The sequence below is a fragment of the Ursus maritimus genome, unplaced genomic scaffold (genome assembly GCF_017311325.1).
Source record: "Ursus maritimus isolate PB19 unplaced genomic scaffold, ASM1731132v1 scaffold_12, whole genome shotgun sequence".
NCBI classification, from domain to species: domain Eukaryota; kingdom Metazoa; phylum Chordata; class Mammalia; order Carnivora; family Ursidae; genus Ursus; species Ursus maritimus.
In genome coordinates, this window is record NW_024423564.1 from 9,478,048 (window position 1) to 9,499,050 (window position 21,003).

The following is a 21,003-nucleotide window of genomic DNA, read 5'->3' on the forward strand; positions in this document are numbered from 1 at the left end:
TTCCGATCTCTTGCTTTTCCTCTGAGGAAGCAGAAAGGAAGATAAACCTCAAGACGCAAAGAACAAGGTTAAGAATAGGTGTGGCCCAGAGAGAAAACCCCTATAAATCCTCTACAACATTTTTATTTTTCAGGTTTTTAACCTGAGCAATGATTCCCTCTAGCTATAATCTATACAGTAGATTCCCTCTATTCTATGCTAGAATTAAGGTACAAGACAATAATAGACAATGTGGTTGTTCCTTTATCACTCCCCTAAAAGAGGCCAGCATCACATAATGCAAGTTAAATTTACTTTTTTTTTTTTTTTAAGTAGACTCTTCGCCCAACACAGAGCCCAAGAGATCAAGAACCGAGCTGAAATCAAGACTTTGGATGCTTAGCCAACTGAGCCACCCAGGCACCCCAAAGCACATTAAATTTAAAGAGGATATCAGTCCTACATTCTCAATAACAAGCTGTAAAAAAGAACACAGACTGTCAATGAGAAGCCAAATAACCAAAAAGAAGGTATATGAACTAACTTCAGAAGAATACAAGTATCTAAACGTTTCAAAAATAATGGTGAGCACACTGAACTTACAGCATATGAAACAGGAACTGAATCATTTTTATCTGAGTATTAAAGGGCTGGAAAATCTAAGGAAATAAAGGCAGAACATATCAGCATCTGAACAGAAAGACAGTTCATACTACTCCTTCTATTCGGTTTCATTCATTACCTAACACTTTGCAACACATCTTCTCTATTCCTCAGAAACTATTTGTGCCAAAGAACAGCATTCTATTGCCAACATCTCCAATCTTCCCATTACCAATAGCATCAGTACTTTCAAAATACCCTCTAGCCATTCTTCTAATAGGAAGGTCCTAGAAATTGAGTAAATTAAGTAAAACTACAGAAAAGAAAATAAATGGGTATAGATGTACTTTACAGTTGTCAGATGCAAGGTCCTACAGGTAGCACAAAGGGACTCTGGTAGCTGAGTGTTCCGATGTGGTGATGTGCAGTATTGTAAAAATATAAGCATACATTTTTCGTTTTTCTTCCTGTTATTTATCTATCATTGACCTATCTATCTACCTATCTCCCCACCCCCTACCTCACTACATTGTCCCTACTGCCTTCCCTCCCTCTCCCCTCTCCCCTCCTCCCTCCCTCTCTTCCTCTCTCCCTCCCTCCCTCTCACTTATTTTGCCCCAGTCCAGGCAACTAGATCTTTAAGCACTTGCTGCCTTAAAGAAGAGATGATTCGACCAAAAGCAAAGAAAAAAAATCTTTGGGTTTCAAAAGACCAGTGTTGGGGATTAGGGGAAGGATTCAGAACACAAACTAGATTTTTAAAATATATGAGCCAGAACAACAAAGGTTCTTAACCTCTACACCAAAGAAATATTTACTAATTTGTGGGAAGAAGCCTTTAAAAGGGGAAGCTAAGGTGCCCGGGGAGTGATGCAGTAAGTTAAGCGTCTGACTCTTGGTTTCAGCTCCAGTCACAATTTCAGGGTACTGGAATTGAGCCCCGAGTTGGCCTCTGTGCTCAGAGCAGAGTCTGCTTGAGATTCTCTCTCCCTCTGCCCCTCCCACTCATGCTCTCTCTCTCTCTCAAATAAATAAATAAATCTTTTTTAAAAATAAAAAATAAAAGGGGAAGCGAAGAGAGCTTATTAGGTTCCAGCAGATACTTAAGAAGAGGTTCTGGAGCCCTCTACCCTCACCAGAATAAGCCTCAGGGTTGAGGACCACAAAAACCCCAGATAGTTTGGGCAAACCAAGAGCAGGATAAGACTGTGCTGCTTTGTTTTTTGGGGTTTGTTTTTTGGGGGTTTTTTGATGTTTTTTTGTTTTTGTCTTCAGTAGGGCTCAGGAAGATGACAGAGCCTGAGAAGAAATGGCTGTGAAATACATCTAGACAGATAGGGCCTTAGTTTGCTTCCCTTGTCCCAATACTCTGTGCAGCCAAGCATGGTGTGATAAAGCACAGAAAACCAGCAGACTTGAATGGGCCCCAAGAACAGAAATGAGGGATGACTCAGTGGCAACCTAAGTACATCAGTTACCAAATATTAATTGAAAAAATGGAAACCTCAATGGATGGATGACTGAAAAACAAATGTCCTTCTCTACCACATGGTATTATATGGGAACCCCCAAATTTAGATACAACCCCAGAAGAAGGGGGAAAATTCCCAAATTTACTAAGATTATGTTTCTTCTATGTCAGAAGCATCAGGATTTAAGATATTAAAAGTTAAGATTTTTTTCTATTTTAAGATGTAAAAGTGCATGCTTCAGTTTGTTGACTAAAATTACTCAGAATCATGTTTTCTCCAAAATTTATCAGAAAACCAGGCAAAAGGGGCAAAGTTACGCAAGGTGAAAAATTTAGAAACTGTTCAGTGACCCGCCGTGCAACCATAAATATGAAACGAGGATTCAACCACTAAACCAGGGGAGGTAAATCAGGACTAAAGTCAGTTTATCACCTAGTTTGTTCATTTAGTCTTGATAGTTCTTGCCTTTTTCAATGATATATGGCAAGAAAACCTATATGAGACCTATGAAAAAATATTGTCAAACAAAGGAAAGGGAACAACATGAGAGATGTTAAAAGGAATAACATAGCTCTGAAAATGAATTGTATCTAGAGAATCCAGAAGAAAATTTCAGAAAACTATCCAGTATTCTCAATAGAACAAAGAAAATACAGTCAATGAAAGGGGAAGATACAGTGATAAAGAAAGAACAGGCCACAAAAGAAATGAAAGAAATGGGATAAATTAAATAGAAAAATAAATGAGGAGGAAAGAGACAATGGATTAGCTAATTAGACTACAAGGGAATTACAGCTTAGAGGAAGGACAGGACCAAACTGATACTTCAAAAGTCAAATTGGAAACATAGGAAACAAACTAAAAGAAGGGGGGAACAAATATTAAAACAGAGAAAAGAAGAACTGAGGACCAACTTACAAATAATAAGTATTGCCCAAACAAAAATCAGACAGTGGCAAAAGATATCATAAAGCTTTCCTGGGCTAAAGAAAGACTGGTATACATAGATTGAAATGGCTGTTTGGACAAAATTGTGATTATAAGGATCAAGAACACACACACAGATCTGGGTATAGATATATGGAACTGTGATTATCCCCACTGCACAGATGAGGAAAGTGTGACACAGACAATTATGTTATTTGCCAGGATCCCAAAGTTAGTACATAGTGGTACATGACTAAAACACAAGTGTACCTGATTAAACCTAGTACAGATAAATGCAAAGAATGCTATTTGGATCAAAAAACCTAAATGCACAGGCAAAGAATGAAATAAAAAAAAATTTAATGGTTTTAATTAATGGCCTATAACACATTGTGACTGTCAAATAAGCTGACCTTTGAGTTCATTAAAGTTCATTAAAGACATGTACAATTAGACAATGAATAGTCCCTTATACAGACTAAGTTACACAGTAGATTACCTTATACAGATCTGGACTCCATAACAAAGATGTTCAACAGATCAACCAAAATAACAAAAGTACTGAAGAATCTTGAAATGTCTAGGCTAAAAAAGACAAGATTCAAAAAGGACAAGAAGCCAGCTTTAAAGATCTAAAGAGATAGCACATAAAAAATGAATTAGACTTTTTCCATTTGCTCTAAGGAGAATTATAGTAAAAAGAGAGAAACCATGTACAGATTTCAGCTCAAAAAAAAAAATAAGAGCTGTCCTTAAATGACAATCTTGAGGTTAGTGAGTTTCCATCACTGAATATATTCAAACATAAAAAAGACTACCACTTGGTTAGACATGCTATAAAGGAAAGTAAGTCAATGGAAATGTAAGTAGACTACAAAAGCTTTAAAGTCCTTCCCAACACCAACTAATTTAGGTTACAAAGGCTACAAAAAAAGTCTATGAAGTACTTTAAATGGCAGTCTAAAGAATTCAGAATCATTCTATATTGTGTGCAACAGACAGCCTTAAAGGGCTTTTTTTAAAACAATCACAAAAAAAATAAACTAAAGGGTTTTTTTAAAGGTACATCTAAGAACAGATTTATTCTTTTTTAATTCATTAATTTATTGCCTACTATCTTCAAAGACACTATCTAAAATGTTGACAACCCTGAATCAAGTTATGATCCCTTGCGTGTAAGCTTGCAGTGAGATGTCTAGCATGCAGTAGGCACTCAATTTGTTGAAGGAATTCATAAATATATGGTAAAGGTATACTAAGGGTCCTAAGTGAAAGAAGAGGTGTATCTAAATCAGACTGAAAAATTAGGGAATATTTCCCGAGTGGTAATATTTATTCTGAATTTTGAAGGACAAATATGAGTAATGATGAATGAAAGAGGATCAGCCAATAAAAAAAAAATCCATGCAAAAGCTCAGTTCTCCATGAGCCTGTGTGTATGGGCATGTGGGGGAACATTTGCCAAGGTGGAGGGAAGTGGCAAATACCATGCTATCCATAAAATTATGGAAAGCCACTGAAGGAATTAGACACTAACATAATTTGATCTATATTTTAGAAAAGCATCAAGGCCTCTGTTTTCTGGTAATGGCTAAGTAATTCAGACCAACCATCCTGCTGCAGACAATTAAAAATCCGGAGGATTTTTTTTTTTAACTCTTAAAAGAATCAAAGATCTGAAAAGATAATGATGAATCATCAGTCCAAGAATAGAATGAGGGTTACAATTCAAAAACACTAAGCCAACTTGCAGTGCGAGTCAAGACGAAGTAATCACACTATAGCCTTTCTCTCCCACTGCTTACAACTAAAACCTCCGAATGAAATACATAAAGCAACTACTTCAGGACTCTGAAAAGAAAGCAAAGGCAGGTAGATTAGTGAAAAAAAGTAAAATCTTGAAGAAGTGACTCATGGGAAGGTGTTTCCTGTGTAGTTTTTTTCTATCTCCCCTCCTAGCATTAGCCAAAGTATAAGGCCCCAGTAAAACTAACAGGAAACATGAGCAGCAAAAGGAAATCCTGGTTTTTGGGTTTTTTTTCTTCTCATAGCCCTGTCTGGAATGGCCCCCGTAGTGGAGTTGCAGCAGCCATGGCAGCAAGGACAGACAAAACCCCAAGAGAAACTCCGTATTTCTAGCAAAAGGACTGGGGAAATGGGCCCCTGTAAGGCTTTGAAAATAGTACTCTAACATAAATCACTGTTCACATCCCAGACCTAATCTTGAGTGGAGCATACAAGACACAGAGCCAGAGCAGCACACCAAAGACTTTGAAAACTGAACTGATATTAGAACCCAGCACACAAAAGGCAAGACAGAATTTGTGGTCTGAATCCGAGTTGACTGCTAAAAAATAAACAAACAAACAAACATTCTCCTGGATATTTTAAAAGGACCCAGAATCTCACAACATAATAATTTCAAAATCTCCAAGATATAATCCAAAACTGTTCAACATTCAAAGAACTAGGAAAATGTGACATCATTCTATGTCTCAAGCAAATAATCAAAGATAATGAGGTACACAAACCTCTAGAATCCACAGAACAGACCAGAAATAGACCCCTTTAATAAACTTTATTAAAACCTTAATAAAATAATGTTTACTTATGTTCATGGAGATAAAAAGCTGAATCGAAAAATTTCAGCAAGGAACCCTAGTGGTGAGCATAGCATTATATATAGACCTATCAAATCACTAAGGTTATACACCTGAAACTAACATAACATTGTCTGTCAATTTTTAAAAATTTCAGCAACAAACCTGGAAGTCTAAAAAGTGACACTACGGGGACACCTGGGTGGCTCAGTTGGTTAAGTGTCTGCCTTCAGAAGGCTCAGGTTCTGGGATCGAGTCCTGCACTGGGCTCCCTGCTCAGTGGGGAATCTGCTTCTCCCTCTCCCTCTGCTGCTCCCCCCACTCATGTTCACTCACGCTCTCTCTCTCTCAAACTATGTCAAATAAAATCTTTAAAAAAATAAAGATAAAATAAATAGGGAGTGACACTACAGATATTTTAAAAACCAGCTAATATTTACAGAACCAGAAAAATGCAATAACAAAAGAACAAAAACTCAACTGACGAATTCAAAAACAGACTAGAAAAAAAGAGAGAGACAGAGAAACAGACTAGAAAGAGCTAAATAGAGAATTAGTGTACTGGAAGACGGATTAGAAGACATTTTCCTGAATGGTGCAAAAGAAAAAAAGATAAAAAATACACACAAGGCAGAACTATCAAAGGTACAGCACAGTGGCCTCACTGACTTGAAAAGATTAAATAGGCTTTCATCTAAGGAGCTTTGCACTTACTATTTCCCAAAATGAGCTACATGGCTCAGTCCCTACTTATTAGGGTCACTAAAATACTTCCCCAATCACCCTATCCCAAAATACTCTCTCCTTAAGCAGTTATCATCACCATACATATATTTTACTTATGGTCTGTGTCCCTCCACTAGAATGAATACTCCTTAAGAGCAGAAATTGTTCACTGCCGTTTTCCTCAGCATTCAGAACATTTCATGACACAAAGTAGGCACTTTAAAAACTGGTGAGTGAGGGGTGCCTGGGTGGCTCACTTGGTTAAATGTCTGCCTTTGGCTCAGGTCATGGTCTTGGGGTCCTGGGATCAAGCCCCACCTCAGGCTCCCTGCTCAGTGGGGAGTCTGTTTCTCCCTCTCCTTCTGGCCCGACTTGGCCCCTCCCCTGGCTCGAGCTCACACGCACGCTCTCTCTCTCTCTCAAATAAAATCTTAGTAAAGAAATAAAAATAAAAACTGCTGGGATGCTTGAGTGGCACTGTCAGTTAAGTGTCTGCCTTTGGCTTGGGTCATAATCCCAGGGTCCTGGAATCAAGTTCCGTAACAGGTTCCCTGCTCAGCAGGGAGCTTGCTTCTTCCTCTGCCTGCTGCTCCCACTGCTTGTGCTCTCTCTCTGACAAATAAAGAAAATCTTTAGAAATAAATAAATAAAAATAAAAACTGGTGAATTAGGGGTGCCTGCGTGGCTCAGTCGGTTAAGCAAACTTTGCCTCAGGTAGTGATCTCATGGATCATAGGATCAAGCCCCACATCTGGCTCCATACTCAGCAAGGAGTCTGCTTGAGGATTCTCTCCCTCTGCACTTCTCTCTCTCTCCTGGTCTCTCAGTAAATAAATAAATCTTAAAAAAAAAAAACTGGTGAATGAATAAATAAGAAAAAAATCACAATAGCAAAAGGAAAGACTCAAGGCAAGAATCTAGATGGAGTTTACATTAATAACTATTAAGATTCTTTTTTTTTTTTTTTTTGAGAGGAAGAGAGAGAAAGAAGGGGGGAAGGGGGAGAGAGAATCTTAAGCAGGCTCCACACCCAGCACGAAGCCCAACACAGGGCTCAATCTCACAACCCTGAGATCATGACCTGAGTCAAAATCAAGAGTCAGATGCTTAACTGACTGAGCCACCCAGGCACCCCTAAAGACTTTCTTAAGAAAAGAAAAACTATCTACATGTCACATCAAGATATGCTCATTGGGGGCTCCCAGGTGGCTCAGTCGTTAAGCATCTGCCTTTGGCTCAGGGTGTGATCCTGGTGTTCTGGGATAGAGCCCCACATCAGGCTCCTACACTGGGAGGCTGCTTCTTCCTCTCCCACTCCCCTTGCTTGTATTCCCTCTCTCACTGGCTGTCTCTCTCTCTCTGTCAAATAAATAAATAAAATCTTCGAAAAAAAAAAAAAGATATGCTCATTAGTTCATTTAAGAGATCACCTAAAAATTTTGTTAAGATTCTTCAAACCTCTCCCACCAGCTGATCTGACTTAGCATAAAACTAAACAGAGAAAAAAAACTAGCAGCCTGGTCTCCATGGCCCGGTTTACTTTCTGCAAAACAGTCAATACACGATCCCTTTTACCACTTTTTATACCTAGATGGGAAAAGCTAATATTGAAAGTTGGGTTAACAGAACGATTTAATGGAGGAGCTGGTAGTGGTGCACTACATTCTGGTATTTATAGTTCCAAAAGCAAAGTACTATATGCAGGGACCAAGAATAAAAAACCCTAGCAATAGTGCATACTGGAAATAAGAAGAATAGTTAACACTGAGCACTTTGCACTGTTCTAAGCAATTTATATTTATTAATATAATTCTCAAAACAACACTAAGAGTCACTTTATTAATCAATAAACAGTGGGTCAGAGAGATCATATAACTTATTCAAGGTCAAGCAGACAGCAACAGAAAGTCTGAATTTGAGCATAAGTTGTCTACTCTTAAGCCCAAGCTCGTAAGCAGTAAGCTGTGTGATACTAAAATTTTAGCTAAGAAAAATAGGGGCTATCCTGAAAAAGCAGGTAGACAGTATTTCCTAACAGATTCTTGGCAGAAACAAAGTAGAGATAGTGTCAAACTAATGACAAAGATAAAACTGTTATTTTCGAAAATAAGATTTTTATGTTTTTCATCAAAATGAAAAAAATTCCTACAAAATAAAAATACTAAGACCTCAATAAAATCTTTTAAAAGCATGTTTCTTTCTTCAGGAGAAAACTGAGAATTCTATTTCATTAGAATACAAATGTCATGTCAAAGTATGTATCTTTTGAAATATATTACCTTTCAAAAAACTTTGAGCTTTCAAAGCTCAAAGAATGGAGAATCAAATTACTACTTATGCAAAGAAAATGTATGAGGCACATATAACTTGTTCAAATAAAAACTGGTTCCAAAAAGTGAAAAAACAATTTCTTCCCTTCTCCACCCCCACCATTACAATAATGATTGATTTTTTTTTAAATCACATAAAACAAGAAATATATTTACATTTCTTTGTCTTTTCTGCAGATCTGGCACAGGTTTCCTTGAGTAAATTACATAAATGCCTTGTAGCATTATTCCTGAAAGAAAGCAAAAAGTCTCCCTAAGTGTAATCTGATCTCAAAGCAAATTCATATGTAAAAGTTATGAAATACTGTTACAATTTTTAAAGAAATTCTTATATTTTAATATATATATATATCACATTACTCATAAATGATTATATGAAAAAAATGGGTTAACTACTATTAGCAAAGATGATTTAGTAATTTCCTCCCTTTAAAAGTAAAAAGGATAGTTCCTTAACAAGTTTCTACCCCAGTAGCTGACAATAACATTTCAGTAAATAGTTCCAGATTTTGCCTAAGGGAAAAAAAAAAAGAAAAGAAAAGAGGGTTGGGCTTTTCATTTACTAATCACCCCAGAAATATTCTAACTATCTTACCCTCAAAACATTAAACAGGTAATTTTCTAACTAGCCATTCATTACATGAATAATAAGACCTCTGATCATCTCAATAGATGCAGATAAAGCAATTAATAAAATTCAATATCCATTTATGATAAAAACTCTCAACAAAGTAGGTATAAAGGGAATGTACTTCAATGTAATAAAGGCCATATATGACAAGTCTACAGCTAACCTCATACTCAACAGTAAAAAATAAAAAGCTGAAAGCTTTTGCTCTAAAATCAGGAACAAGACAAGAATGTCCACTCTCACCACTTTTATTCAACGTAGTATTGGAAGGCTTAGAGCAATTAGGCAAGAAAATAGATAAAGGTATCCAAATTGGAAAGGAAGAAATAAAACTCTCACTATTTGCAGAGGACATATTATATATAGAAAACCCTGAAGAGTCCACCAAAAAATTATTAGACTAAAACAAATTCAGTAAAGTTTGCAGGATAAAAAAAAATCAATACACAAAAATCAGTTGCATATCTGTACACTAACAATGAACCATCTGAAAGAGAAATTAAGAAAACCCCACTTACAATTGCACCAAAAAGAATAAAATACCTAGGATTAAATTTAACCAAGGAGGAAAGACCTGTACACTAAAAGCTATAAGACATTAATGAAAGAAACTAAAGACACAAATAAATGGAAAGATATTCCATGCTCATGGACTAGAAGAATATTGTTAAAATGTCCACACTACCCAAATGGGTCCTGATACCAATTTCAATGTGGGGAGGGGGGGTTCCCTACACCAACAAGCAATTCTTGGGACACCAGCTGGCTGTCCCATAATTCAATTCAATTATGATACTATCTACCTGGAGATAGCCTTAGATTCTACAGGTTAAGGGCTCAGTCCTACACAACTACACAACAGCCCCACTTGAGATACCAGTCTCAAGCCTAGGTTTTACCTGTACTTCTGTCTAACTGGCTATAAATCAAAAGTTCCCATGACTCACTCCCTAGTTTTCAGACACCAGTCACAAATTCGGATTGTTACTAGAATCTCAGACAGACTGCCTATAAATCTGAGGTTCCTTGGGTTTAATTTGCTGGAGCAGCTCACTGAACTCAAAGAAACAATTTATTTGTTAGATTACTAGTTTATTATAAAAGGACATAACTCAGGAACAGCGCCAGACAGAAGAGATGCATAGGGCAAGGCATGGGGAAAAGGTGTAGAGCTTCCATGATCTGAGCTCACCACTTTCCCCAAATCTCTTTACCAAGCTGAAAGCTATCCAAACCTTGTCCTCTTGAGTTTTTATGGAGGCTTGGTTACATAGTTATGATTGATTAAATCATTGGCCATTGATAACTGATTGAAACTCCTGACCCTCTTCCCTCCATAAGGGGGGAGGGGGTCAAAGTTCCAATCATCTGATCACATGGTTAGTTCTTTTGGCAACCAGCCCCATCCTTACATGGGATCCAAAAGTTACCTCATTAAGATAACAAGAGATACCTTTGTCACTCTCAGCACTTAGGATATTCCAAGGGTTTTAGAAGCTATGAGTCAGGAATAGTAGATGAAGATCAAATATATATATGTGAAATACATATTTGGTCATCTGAATGACCAAAAATATAGATTTTTTCATATATATATATCACATTACCCAAAACAATTTACAGATTCAATGCAATCCCAACCAAATTTTCAATTGCATTTTTCAGAAATAGAACAAACATAAATTTGTATGTAATCATCAAAGAGCCAAAGCAAACTTGAGAAAGAAGAAAAGAGCTGGAAGAATCACACTTCCTGATTTCAAACTATAGCATAAAACTATAGTAATCAAAACAGTACAGGAGGTGGATGGAAGGTTTTTTTTTTTTTTTCTTTTTTATTTATTCATTTATTTGAAGGGGGAGAGGGGCAGAGGGAGGAGAAAGAATCCCAAGCAGATTCCCTGTGGAGCACACAGCACAACGCAGGGTCGATCCTACAACCCCAACCAAGATTATGATCTGAGCCAAAATGAAAAGTCAGAGGCTCAACCAAATGAGCCACCCAGGCACCCTGGGAGGTTAGGTTAAATAGGTGATGGGGATTAAGGAGTGCAGTTGTTGTGATGAGCACCAGGTACTATATGGAAGTGTTGAATCATTATATTGTACACCTGAAACTATTATAGTATATGTTAACTAACTGGAATTTTTAAACTTAAAAAAAAAAAAAAAAAAGCCAGTATGGTATTAGCATAAAAACAGACATAGGAGTGCCTGGGTGGCTCAGCAGGTGAAACATCTGACTCTTGATTTTGGCTCAGGTCATGATCTCAGGGTCGTGGGACTGAGTTCTGCATCAGGCCCCATACTCAGTGCAGAGTCTGCTTGTTCCTCTCCCTCTGCTTCTCCCCCTACTCACTCACTCATTCTTCTCTAATAATAAAATCTTAAAAAAAAAAAAAAAAACAGACATATAAATCAACAAAACAGAACAGAGAGCCCAAAAATAAAGCTATGCATATTTGGTCATATAAAATGAAAAACACAAGAAACAACACATGTTGGCAAGGATGTGAAGAAAGAGGAATCCTCCTACACTATGGAAATGCAAATTGGTACAGCCACTGTGGAAGACAGTATGGAAGTTGCTCAAAAAATTAAAAATAGAACTGTAATCACATTACTGGATATTTACCCAAAGAATATGAAAACACTAATTTGAAGGGATATATGCACTCCTATTGCAGCATTATATACAATAGCCAAATTATGGAAGCAGCCCAAGTGTCCATTGATAGACGAATGGATAAAGATGTGTGTATACACACACACACACACACACACACAAAATAGAATATTACTCAGCTATAAAAAAAGAATGAAATTTTGCCATTTGCAACAATATGGATGGATCTAGAGGGTACAATGTTAAGTGAAATAAGCCAGTCAGAGAAAGGGTGGTTTGGTTTGGTTTTCAAAGCCTATGACGGTTCTCCAGTACAGAGCTGTAGTTCCCAAAGTATGATCCTTGAACCAGCAACATCCACATCACTTGTTAAAAGCTCAAATTCTGAAGCCCTACTCCACTGAATCAGAAATTCTGGTAGGGGAGCAGAGGACAAAGTATATGCTTTAACAAGCTCTGCAGGTAATTCTGATGCTTGCTAAAATTTAAGAACCACTGGTCAAGAGAGGGACTTTTTTGCTACTGGTTTTGTCAAAATCAAAACAAGTGACCATAAATCTAATTCTTCAGTTACAATTTGGAAAACAACTTCAGTCTTTTCCTGATAATTTATAGTGAGAGGTAGAGTTCAAAAGTGCCTTTAGTAAAATGTTCCTTAAACCATAAAGACCCTTTGAATAGCACAACCTGACATAAAACCAGCCATATACTCCATATATAAGCAATCATCCAATCAAAATATATTTATTCAAGTCTACTATGTTCTTACAACGTCTCAATTTTAGAATTCTTAAAACTCTTCACTGGGTTCCAAATGGCCATCTGCAGCAATTTCCAAACTTTTTTTTTCCTTAGAACCAAAATCCTTTTTCAAAATGAAATCTTAACTGGATAAACAAAATTTTAAATTATATTTAAAAAATAAAGCTGTTCTTGTTGAAAGGAGCCATAGCTATAACCACTCAGCCTTTCTTCAGCCCACCCCTCTACAACCCGTATCCCTCCACCTCCACTTCAACATAAAAATCAAAACTCCTTAGCATGTTATGAAATGCTAGAGTAGCAACCTCTAATTCTCCTCCTGGCTAACTCCTATTCATCCTTCAGACATCCTCATCTTTAGAAAGCCTTCTCTGACAAGAACCACCATCATATGCATGCGACAGGGCTTGACAGGTTTAATTCATCAAATTATTTACATAAATCCCAGCTAGGAGTCTAACGAAAATCAAATGTTGCTTCTTAAGGTTATTTCCGAAAATATGTAATTGTAGATGTTTCAGGTTTGACTGCTGAAATTTGAAAATTGAGACTATTATTACATCTAATGGTGAAATCAGATCATATATAAGGCCGTGCTTCATTAAAAAAAAATGCTTCCAAAATTATCTAAAAACTTTTTTCCTGCTCAAAAATGTCTATAAACCAAAGTGTCCATTCTCTCTCAAACTTCTATTACAGGCCAGGCATATGGTTTTGAAATACCCAAAGTCTCTTTCCAATCTACGTCCCTTTTAGAAAGTCATCATCAGTGAATGAGCTGGTCCTGAGCAACTTTATATTAAATCTGTCATCCAAAAATTAAGTCACTCTACCTTAAGTGCAAATTTGTTTCTCACCTATATTTTGACAAAGCTCTTACCTAAATGTTAGTTTCCTTCAGATGACAATTGACAATTCAGTATTTGAGGCCAAAATGGACGCACAACTGAAACTGCTTAAAATAGAAGGAAATCACACCCAAAATAAATGCACTCCCTCTCACCTCAAAAAAATGGCATAAATTCTATATTATGTCACACTACACTACCTTACGCTATACTATGTAACTAAACAGTCACAGTATTAACAAAAATTCAACTGTTCATCAATGGAGGCAACAGCAATCTTAAGAAAGCTCACAAGCTATCAAATATTGGTATTAGGGCTACGGTAGCTTTAGATGTCCCATAAGATACTACAGAAACTCAATCACATACCCATACAAAAGTGATCATTAATACCAAATATACAACAGGCACACAATGTTAGAAACTTTCTCTTCTCTCTCCCTTCTTTCTAATAACCATATCTTGATTAGGCAGGGAAAAAATTAAGGTTTAGCATTTAAATTTTATCTGGGAAGTCATACGTTTCTTTTTTTTAATTAAGTAATCTCTAACCTCAATATCAGGCTCAAACTCACCACCCCGAGATCAAGAGTCACATGCTCTTCCAACTAAGGCAGCCATGCACCCCCACAGGTTGTCTTCCAATAGGACTAAAACCTGTTTTAAGAGCCTTTTTCATTCATCAGCACCTTCACTGACAAAGTGATAGGTCTTCCAAAGCCGTGATGTTTAACTTAAACATGTAGGAATAAATAAATTACATTCTAACTATTCAATATTTACTTGGCAGATGAAATAAACTACTACATTTTTCTACTAAATTCTATATGATATAATCTGAATGAAGTAATAAGGGTATAAAATAAGGCTTAGCTATTGCCTAGAACAAAGGAAAGGAAAAGCTAAAGATGACACTAAAATTTTAAGCTAACATTAATGGAAGAATCTTTACGCCACTGACAAAAACAGTAATTTGAGAGTAAGAATTGGCTTGTAACTAAATTGAGCACTATTTTACAAATGCTGCACCTAAAATGTTGCAATGAACAGAAAGGCAGACAATATACACCAGCAGTTATAGATACAGGATTATCAGATACCTTTTGATACCAAATAATGGTTTCTCCTGCCTGACATTTTAAAAAGTGAGAAATTATTAATCAGTGACCACTGTTTGCCAAATACAAGAATGTAAAATAAGTATGTCTTCCTTCTTCCGCAGTACCCAGGTAGAATTCTACATTTAAGTTAATATTACATAACAAAATGTTAAATTCAATAAATTTCTGGAAATCATTTTAATAAATCTGGAATAAAATTTAGAAAGAACAAATTCATTAAATTACTTACTCTTTTATTAAATCTTTATTTTCTTGAATTCCTTCTTCTAATTTCAAACTTACTTTTTCATTTTCAAACTAATTTACAAAACAAAAGAACAGTTCATCACATTTTGCTTAGCAAAATAAACACAAGTACAATCAGTAAGCAGCATTTCTTTGCTAACAGCTAAGAAGTATAAGAATTCTTCTTGTATGTATAAGCATACAAAAACTTGGTGTCACAGCTTGTGGATTTCCCATGAGAGTATGATTCTCACTTTCACAGATCTAAAATCAAGTTTGCTGAATCATCTCCAAAAAGTATCCAACAATATTTTAATGCAATATTACCTTCACTGAACATTTTTAAATGTTTATCTTTGTCCTAACCTAATGTTGCATTTTCTCAACATTTTTCTTTCACTCGGCCACAAAACCAAAGCTAAATAGTTCCAAATATAAAATCCAAAATGTCATATTCCAATTAATAAAAGACATTTATATCAAACAAAATCATCAGTAATAGGCATAAAAATTAAAAGTTTATAATTAGAATCATTAAATCAATCTTTATCTAAAGTAATTTCCCTAATCACTCGCATTAAGCTTTGTGCAACTTGTCCTCTGTGTTCATCCTAAAGTTGAAACACAGTATCAGTAAAAATTCAAAAAGCACAGTCCTTAATAATCCACATCACTGAAATACTCTATTGTAAACAGTATTATGATAAAATCTACTACACTACATTTTCAATTCCAAATCTCATTATACCTGTAGTTCCTGAATGGCTTTCCGCTGTGCTTCAATTATCTTTCTATTTTCTTGCAACTTATTTTCTTTCTGCTTCAATTCAGATTCTACACTCACTTTCCACTTCTTGATCTTTTCAGCCTCCTTATACAGTTTTGAATATAGTCTGCTCATTGGCTCTGAATTCTATTAAGATAAACAGGTTTTCAAACACTGGTTACACTAAAATTTTGAACAATTAACAAACTACAGCTGCCTGTTGAAAATATCCATGAGTAATATAATATCTTAATAGCTGAGAACAAATCTCTCTTCAATTTATGCCGTAATAGCATCCTGAAAACTACATTGACTTTTAAAAGTTACTAGCAGTATTAGCTATTTCACTAAAGTTATTGGTCACTTGACTAAGTTTACTGAATAAAATTTAATACCTCCAAAATATACCTAAGCCAGATATTGGAAATATTTTAAGTCAGTGAGAGAATCTGGCTGGTTAAAAGATAAAATAAGACACTCCACATGATATCTATAAATTTTTACAATGGTCTTGAAACATTTTGGTTATGCAATTTGAAGATTACCTAAGGGACATGAATTTTAAAATATAATGACAAAAACATAGCTAACACAAGATCTAGCTTTCATTTATTCTAAGGTTTTATTTAGCTTTTATTTGGATTCCCTGCATTATCCATTTCAACATTATAAGGTAAACGCCTGTTTATATTTTTTAAAATCACAGATTTCTGCTTGATCACTCTTTGTTATCAAAATACATGAATAAGTTCCATATTTTTAAATTCTGTGATATTATAATCACAGTAACAGACATACAGCACTTTATCAGGCCATGGAATTTTTTTTTTTCCTCAGTAGACTCCATGCCCAAAATGGGGCTTGAACTAAAGAGTCTCATGCTCTACCAACCGAGACAGCCAGGTGCCCCAGAATTTGTTTTCTTTTCTTTTTTCTTTCTTTTCAATTTTTTTTTTTTGGGGGGGGAGAGAAAGAGAGCAAGCAAGCACAAAGGGCGAGGAGGGGCAGAGGGAGAAGCAGACTCCCCACTGAGCAGGGAGCCAGATGCAATGTGGGGCTCCATCCCAGGACCCTGAGATCACGACTTGAGCCAAAGGCAGACCCTTAACTGACTGAGCCACCTAGGTGCCCCTCTTTGTTTTCAAGACATCTATGTGCCATAAGTAAGAATGATTTTTATAACCAAAATAAAAAGTACCCCATGTTCTAGAAATTCCTTAGACAGCAAACGAGCCAAACAATCATACTTATTAATTAAAGGATTGTTTGTAAAATAGTGGTTTGAGTCTCAGCCTTTTTACATATTGTAGCCACATCCCCTCTTCTATTCTTGCTCTCTGTGGTTTAAAATTAAATTGCCCAGGGGCGCCTGGGTGGCTCGGATCTTAGGCATCTGCCTTTGGCTCAGAGCATAGTACCAGAGTTCTGGGATCGAGCCCCGCATCAGGCTCCTCTGCTGGGAGCCTGCTTCTTCCTCTCCCACTCCCCCTGCTTGTGTTCTCTCTCTCGCTGGCTGTCTCTCTGTCAAATGGATAAATAAAATCTTAAAAAAAAAAAAAATTAAAATTAAATTAAATTAAATTGCCCTGAAAGAATGGATCCTTACATAACCCAGGAAAATGCAGAAGTGTAGTGTTTCAGCAACTTTAGAAGAAAAATAAAGGGGGAAAGATGGTTTTAAAGGATAGAATTTGGGCGCCTCGGTGGCTCAGTCCTCAAGTGATCCCAGGGTCCTGGGATCAAGACCCACATCTTGCTGAGCAGGGAGCCTGTTTCTCCTTCTTTCTCTGCCTGCTGCTCCCCCTGCTGTGTTCTCCCTCTGCCAAATAATAAATAAAATCTTTTTTAAAAAAATAAAAAATAAAGTATAGAACTTCAAACATTAACCAAATTTTATTTTTTTTTTAAAGATTTTATTTATTTGACAGAGAGAGAGACAGCGAGAGAGGGAACACAGGCAGGGGGAGTGGGAGAGGAAGAAGCAGGCTCCCAGTAGAGGAGCCCGACGTGGGGCTCGATCCCAGAACGCCGGGATCACGCCCTGAGCTGAAGGCAGACGCCCAACGACTGCGCCACCCAGGCGCCCCCTAACCAAATTTTAATCCTTTAGAAGCTTCAAAAAGAAAGATATATAAAAATAACAATAAATGATACTCCAATTACAAGAAATATAATACAGATGGGAAATCTTCTGACCTCAAAATCAGAGTCTTTTAGTCCTTCCTGGTAGTGACAACTGTCAGAATTATCAACCTAAAAAAAATGAATAAGTGTTTCCTGTAAGAAAATATTTCTGATGAGAGTTTCCAAATAGTAGCAATTAAGTACTGACGACTAACAATCCAACAACTAAAGAATTTTTTTCCTTTTTCAAACAAGCAACTCAATACCTAAACAGATAATATCTATGTACCCTATACTTAACTGACCTGTTCAAGCATGGGCAAAAACTTAACTTTTTGTAAAGCAGGATCTGCAAGATAAAAGACAACTGGTATTAAATAGGTCAACATCTTATTTTTTATATTAAGTATTATATCTAAGTTTAATGTCAAGGCTTTCAATATAATACTTATATCTTCAATATCTAGCAACATGTATGTAAAAAATACTTCTAAATATAGTGATACATTGCTCTTCCAGTCTCTTACCTGAATCAATGTTTTCCCCATTTTTGGAGAGATTAGTCATTGCAAACGGAAAACTAAAATCGTCTTCAATATATTTGTTGAAACTCTAGAAACACAAAGACGTTCTTAAGCATATGTTCCAAACCACTCTGATAACTAGCAGTGTAATATGTAATTATATATGTAATATACATCTGCTTAAAGAAGTTACTTCAATTGTAAAACCTTTAAGGCATATATAAGATTTAAAATATCAAGTGGTTTTTTTATGTAAAAAAAGCAAAAAATACATGCTTTGTAAGTATTCAAGAAAAATAATAGTAATTTTAATTAGTAGCTTAATATATTAGTTTTAAATTTCATTACGATCTTTCCCTTGATAAAATTGAGAGTTGTCTTCACTGAATAACATTTGAATATTATATTCTTAGTTACACAGATATAGGAATTTTTCTACAGCATATAAAATTGAAATATTCACTGCTTCATTCCAACTCCAATATAAACTTCCACAGAGAAATTATAAAAATAATTTAGCAGTAAAAGCTGTTTAACCTGAGAAACTTCGTTTAAGCCAAATTTTAAGCTTAGTCAGACACTAGTTTTTACCAGTATGTTGACATATTTGTCCAGATTTTCTTATTTTTTCCTTGATCCTAATATGGTCTTAATATGTTTTTGTATCTTGCTATTTCACTGTATATGTCTTACAAATTGCCTCAAGTCATTTAAGGACAGAGGGAGGATTCAAATAAGCAGGATTCATTATGTATCCAGAGTTCTACAGAGGCAGTGATTATTATTTTAAATGAATGATGCTTACAACATTAAGTACGCTCATTATTCATTCAAGGCAATACTATTCAAAATTCTTGGGTAATAAAAATCCTGGAAGAGAGCACAGGCAGTAATTGATCTGACATTGGCCACAGCCACATTTTTCTAGATAGGTCTCCTGAGTCAAGGGAAACAAAAGCAAAAATGAACTATTGGGACTTCCTCAAGATAAGAGAGTGAAGGAAATAACAAAACTAAAAAAACAACCTACTGAATGAGAGGAGATACTTGCAAAGGACATATCCAATAAAGGGTTAGTATCCAAAATATATAAGGAATTTATAAGATTCAACACCCAAAAAACAAATAATTCAATTGAAAAATGGGCAAAAGACATAAACAGACATTTCTCCAAAGAAGACATACAGATGGCCATGCACACATGAAAAGATCTCAACATCATTCATCATCAGGGAAATGTAAATCAAAACTACAATGAGATATCACCTCACACCTGTCAGAATGGCTAAAATGAAAAACACAAGAAACAACAAGTATTGACGAGGATGTGGAGAAAAAGAATCCCTCATGCACTGCTGGTGGGAATGCAAACTGGTGCAGCCACTCTGGAAAACAGTATGAAGGTTCCTGAAAAACTTAAAAATTAAAAAAAAAAAAATTAAAAATAGAATTCCCCTATGATCCCGCAACTCCTCTACTGGGTATTTACACAAAGATTATGAAAACACTAATTTGAAAAGATGTATGACCCCTGTGTTTATTGTAGCATTATTTATAATAGCCAAATTATGGAAGCAGCCCAGGTGTCCATCGACTGATGAATGGTTAAAGGAGATGAGGTGTATATATATACAACAGAATATTACTCACCCATAAAAAACAATGAAATCTTGCCATTTGCAATGATGTGAATGAAGCTAGAGTGTATTATTCTGAGTAAAATAAGTCAGTCAGAGAAAGACAAATACCATATGATTTCACTCCTATGTGAAATTTAAGAAACAAAACAAAAAAAGAAATAAACGATCATAGGGGGGAAAAAGAGACAAACCAAGAAACAGACTCTTAACTTTAGAGAACTGATGGTTACCAAAGGGGAGGAGAGTGGGAGATGGGTGAAATAGGTGATGGGGATTAAGGAGGGCCCTTCTCAAGGTAAGCACTGGGTGATATATAGAAGTGTTAAATCACTATATCGTACACCTGTAGCTAATATAGCATTGTCAAATAAATTGGATTTATTTTTTTTTTAAGATTTTTATTTATTTATTTGACAGAGATAGAGACAGCCAGCGAGAGAGGGAACACAAGCAGGGGGAGTGGGAGAGGAAGAAGCAGGCTCATAGCGGAACGCCGGGATCACGCCCTGAGCCGAAGGCAGGCGCTTAACCGCTGTGCCACCCAGGCGCCCCAATAAATTGGATTTAAAATTTTAAATAAATTTGTTTAAAATTCTTGGATAAATCAGGCCACATTTGCTGGGAAAAAAATTATAAGATAACACCAGTAAGAAAGTACATGGTGCCTCCTTACCTGAAGTTAAGAATAGTCAAATCAAGATTCACATGCAAATTTACCTTGAAGAAATTAGAATCTCCTCCCAAACTCTGAGGTTTCACTGCAGATACTTGACTGCTACTTAATCTTGGTGGTACAAACAATTTAAAAGGCTTTTGCTTTTCCATTTTCTCTCTTCCAGTTGTAATTATCTATTGCCCCAGAAGGCAGGGGGGAAAAAGTGTTTTTACATTGTTTCATTAATACACTCTTTATGCTTTATTTTAAAAGGCGATGTCTGTATAACAAACGCTATGTAAAGGAGCAGGTGTAACCTTTGCTACACTGTGAGTCTGCAGCGTCACATCACTGGGCGGTCAAAGAAAAAACACCCCACAGTTGTTCCCACCATCTACCACCACCAGTGACCACGCTGGCGACCCAGATAAGCCAGAAACTCCA

General features: G+C 36.1%; 1 protein-coding gene across 2 annotated transcripts in view; it reads right to left on the bottom strand.

The window, feature by feature from the left end:
- The window catches only part of SYCP1 (synaptonemal complex protein 1), a 121,406-nt gene extending 100,625 nt beyond the window's left edge, over positions 1–20,781 (bottom strand). For both annotated transcript variants that reach the window (XM_008697742.1, XM_008697741.1), the window contains exons 1-7: positions 20,622–20,781; positions 18,268–18,352; positions 18,046–18,089; positions 17,813–17,869; positions 15,599–15,763; positions 14,855–14,922; positions 8,794–8,867 (exon numbers count right to left, since the gene is read on the bottom strand). In XM_008697742.1, coding sequence (XP_008695964.1) covers positions 8,794–8,867; positions 14,855–14,922; positions 15,599–15,763; positions 17,813–17,869; positions 18,046–18,089; positions 18,268–18,352; positions 20,622–20,729 — 601 coding nt within the window. In that variant the 5' untranslated portion in view covers positions 20,730–20,781. The remainder of the gene's footprint in view (positions 1–8,793; positions 8,868–14,854; positions 14,923–15,598; positions 15,764–17,812; positions 17,870–18,045; positions 18,090–18,267; positions 18,353–20,621) is intronic.
- Between the last annotated feature and the right edge of the window lie 222 nt (positions 20,782–21,003).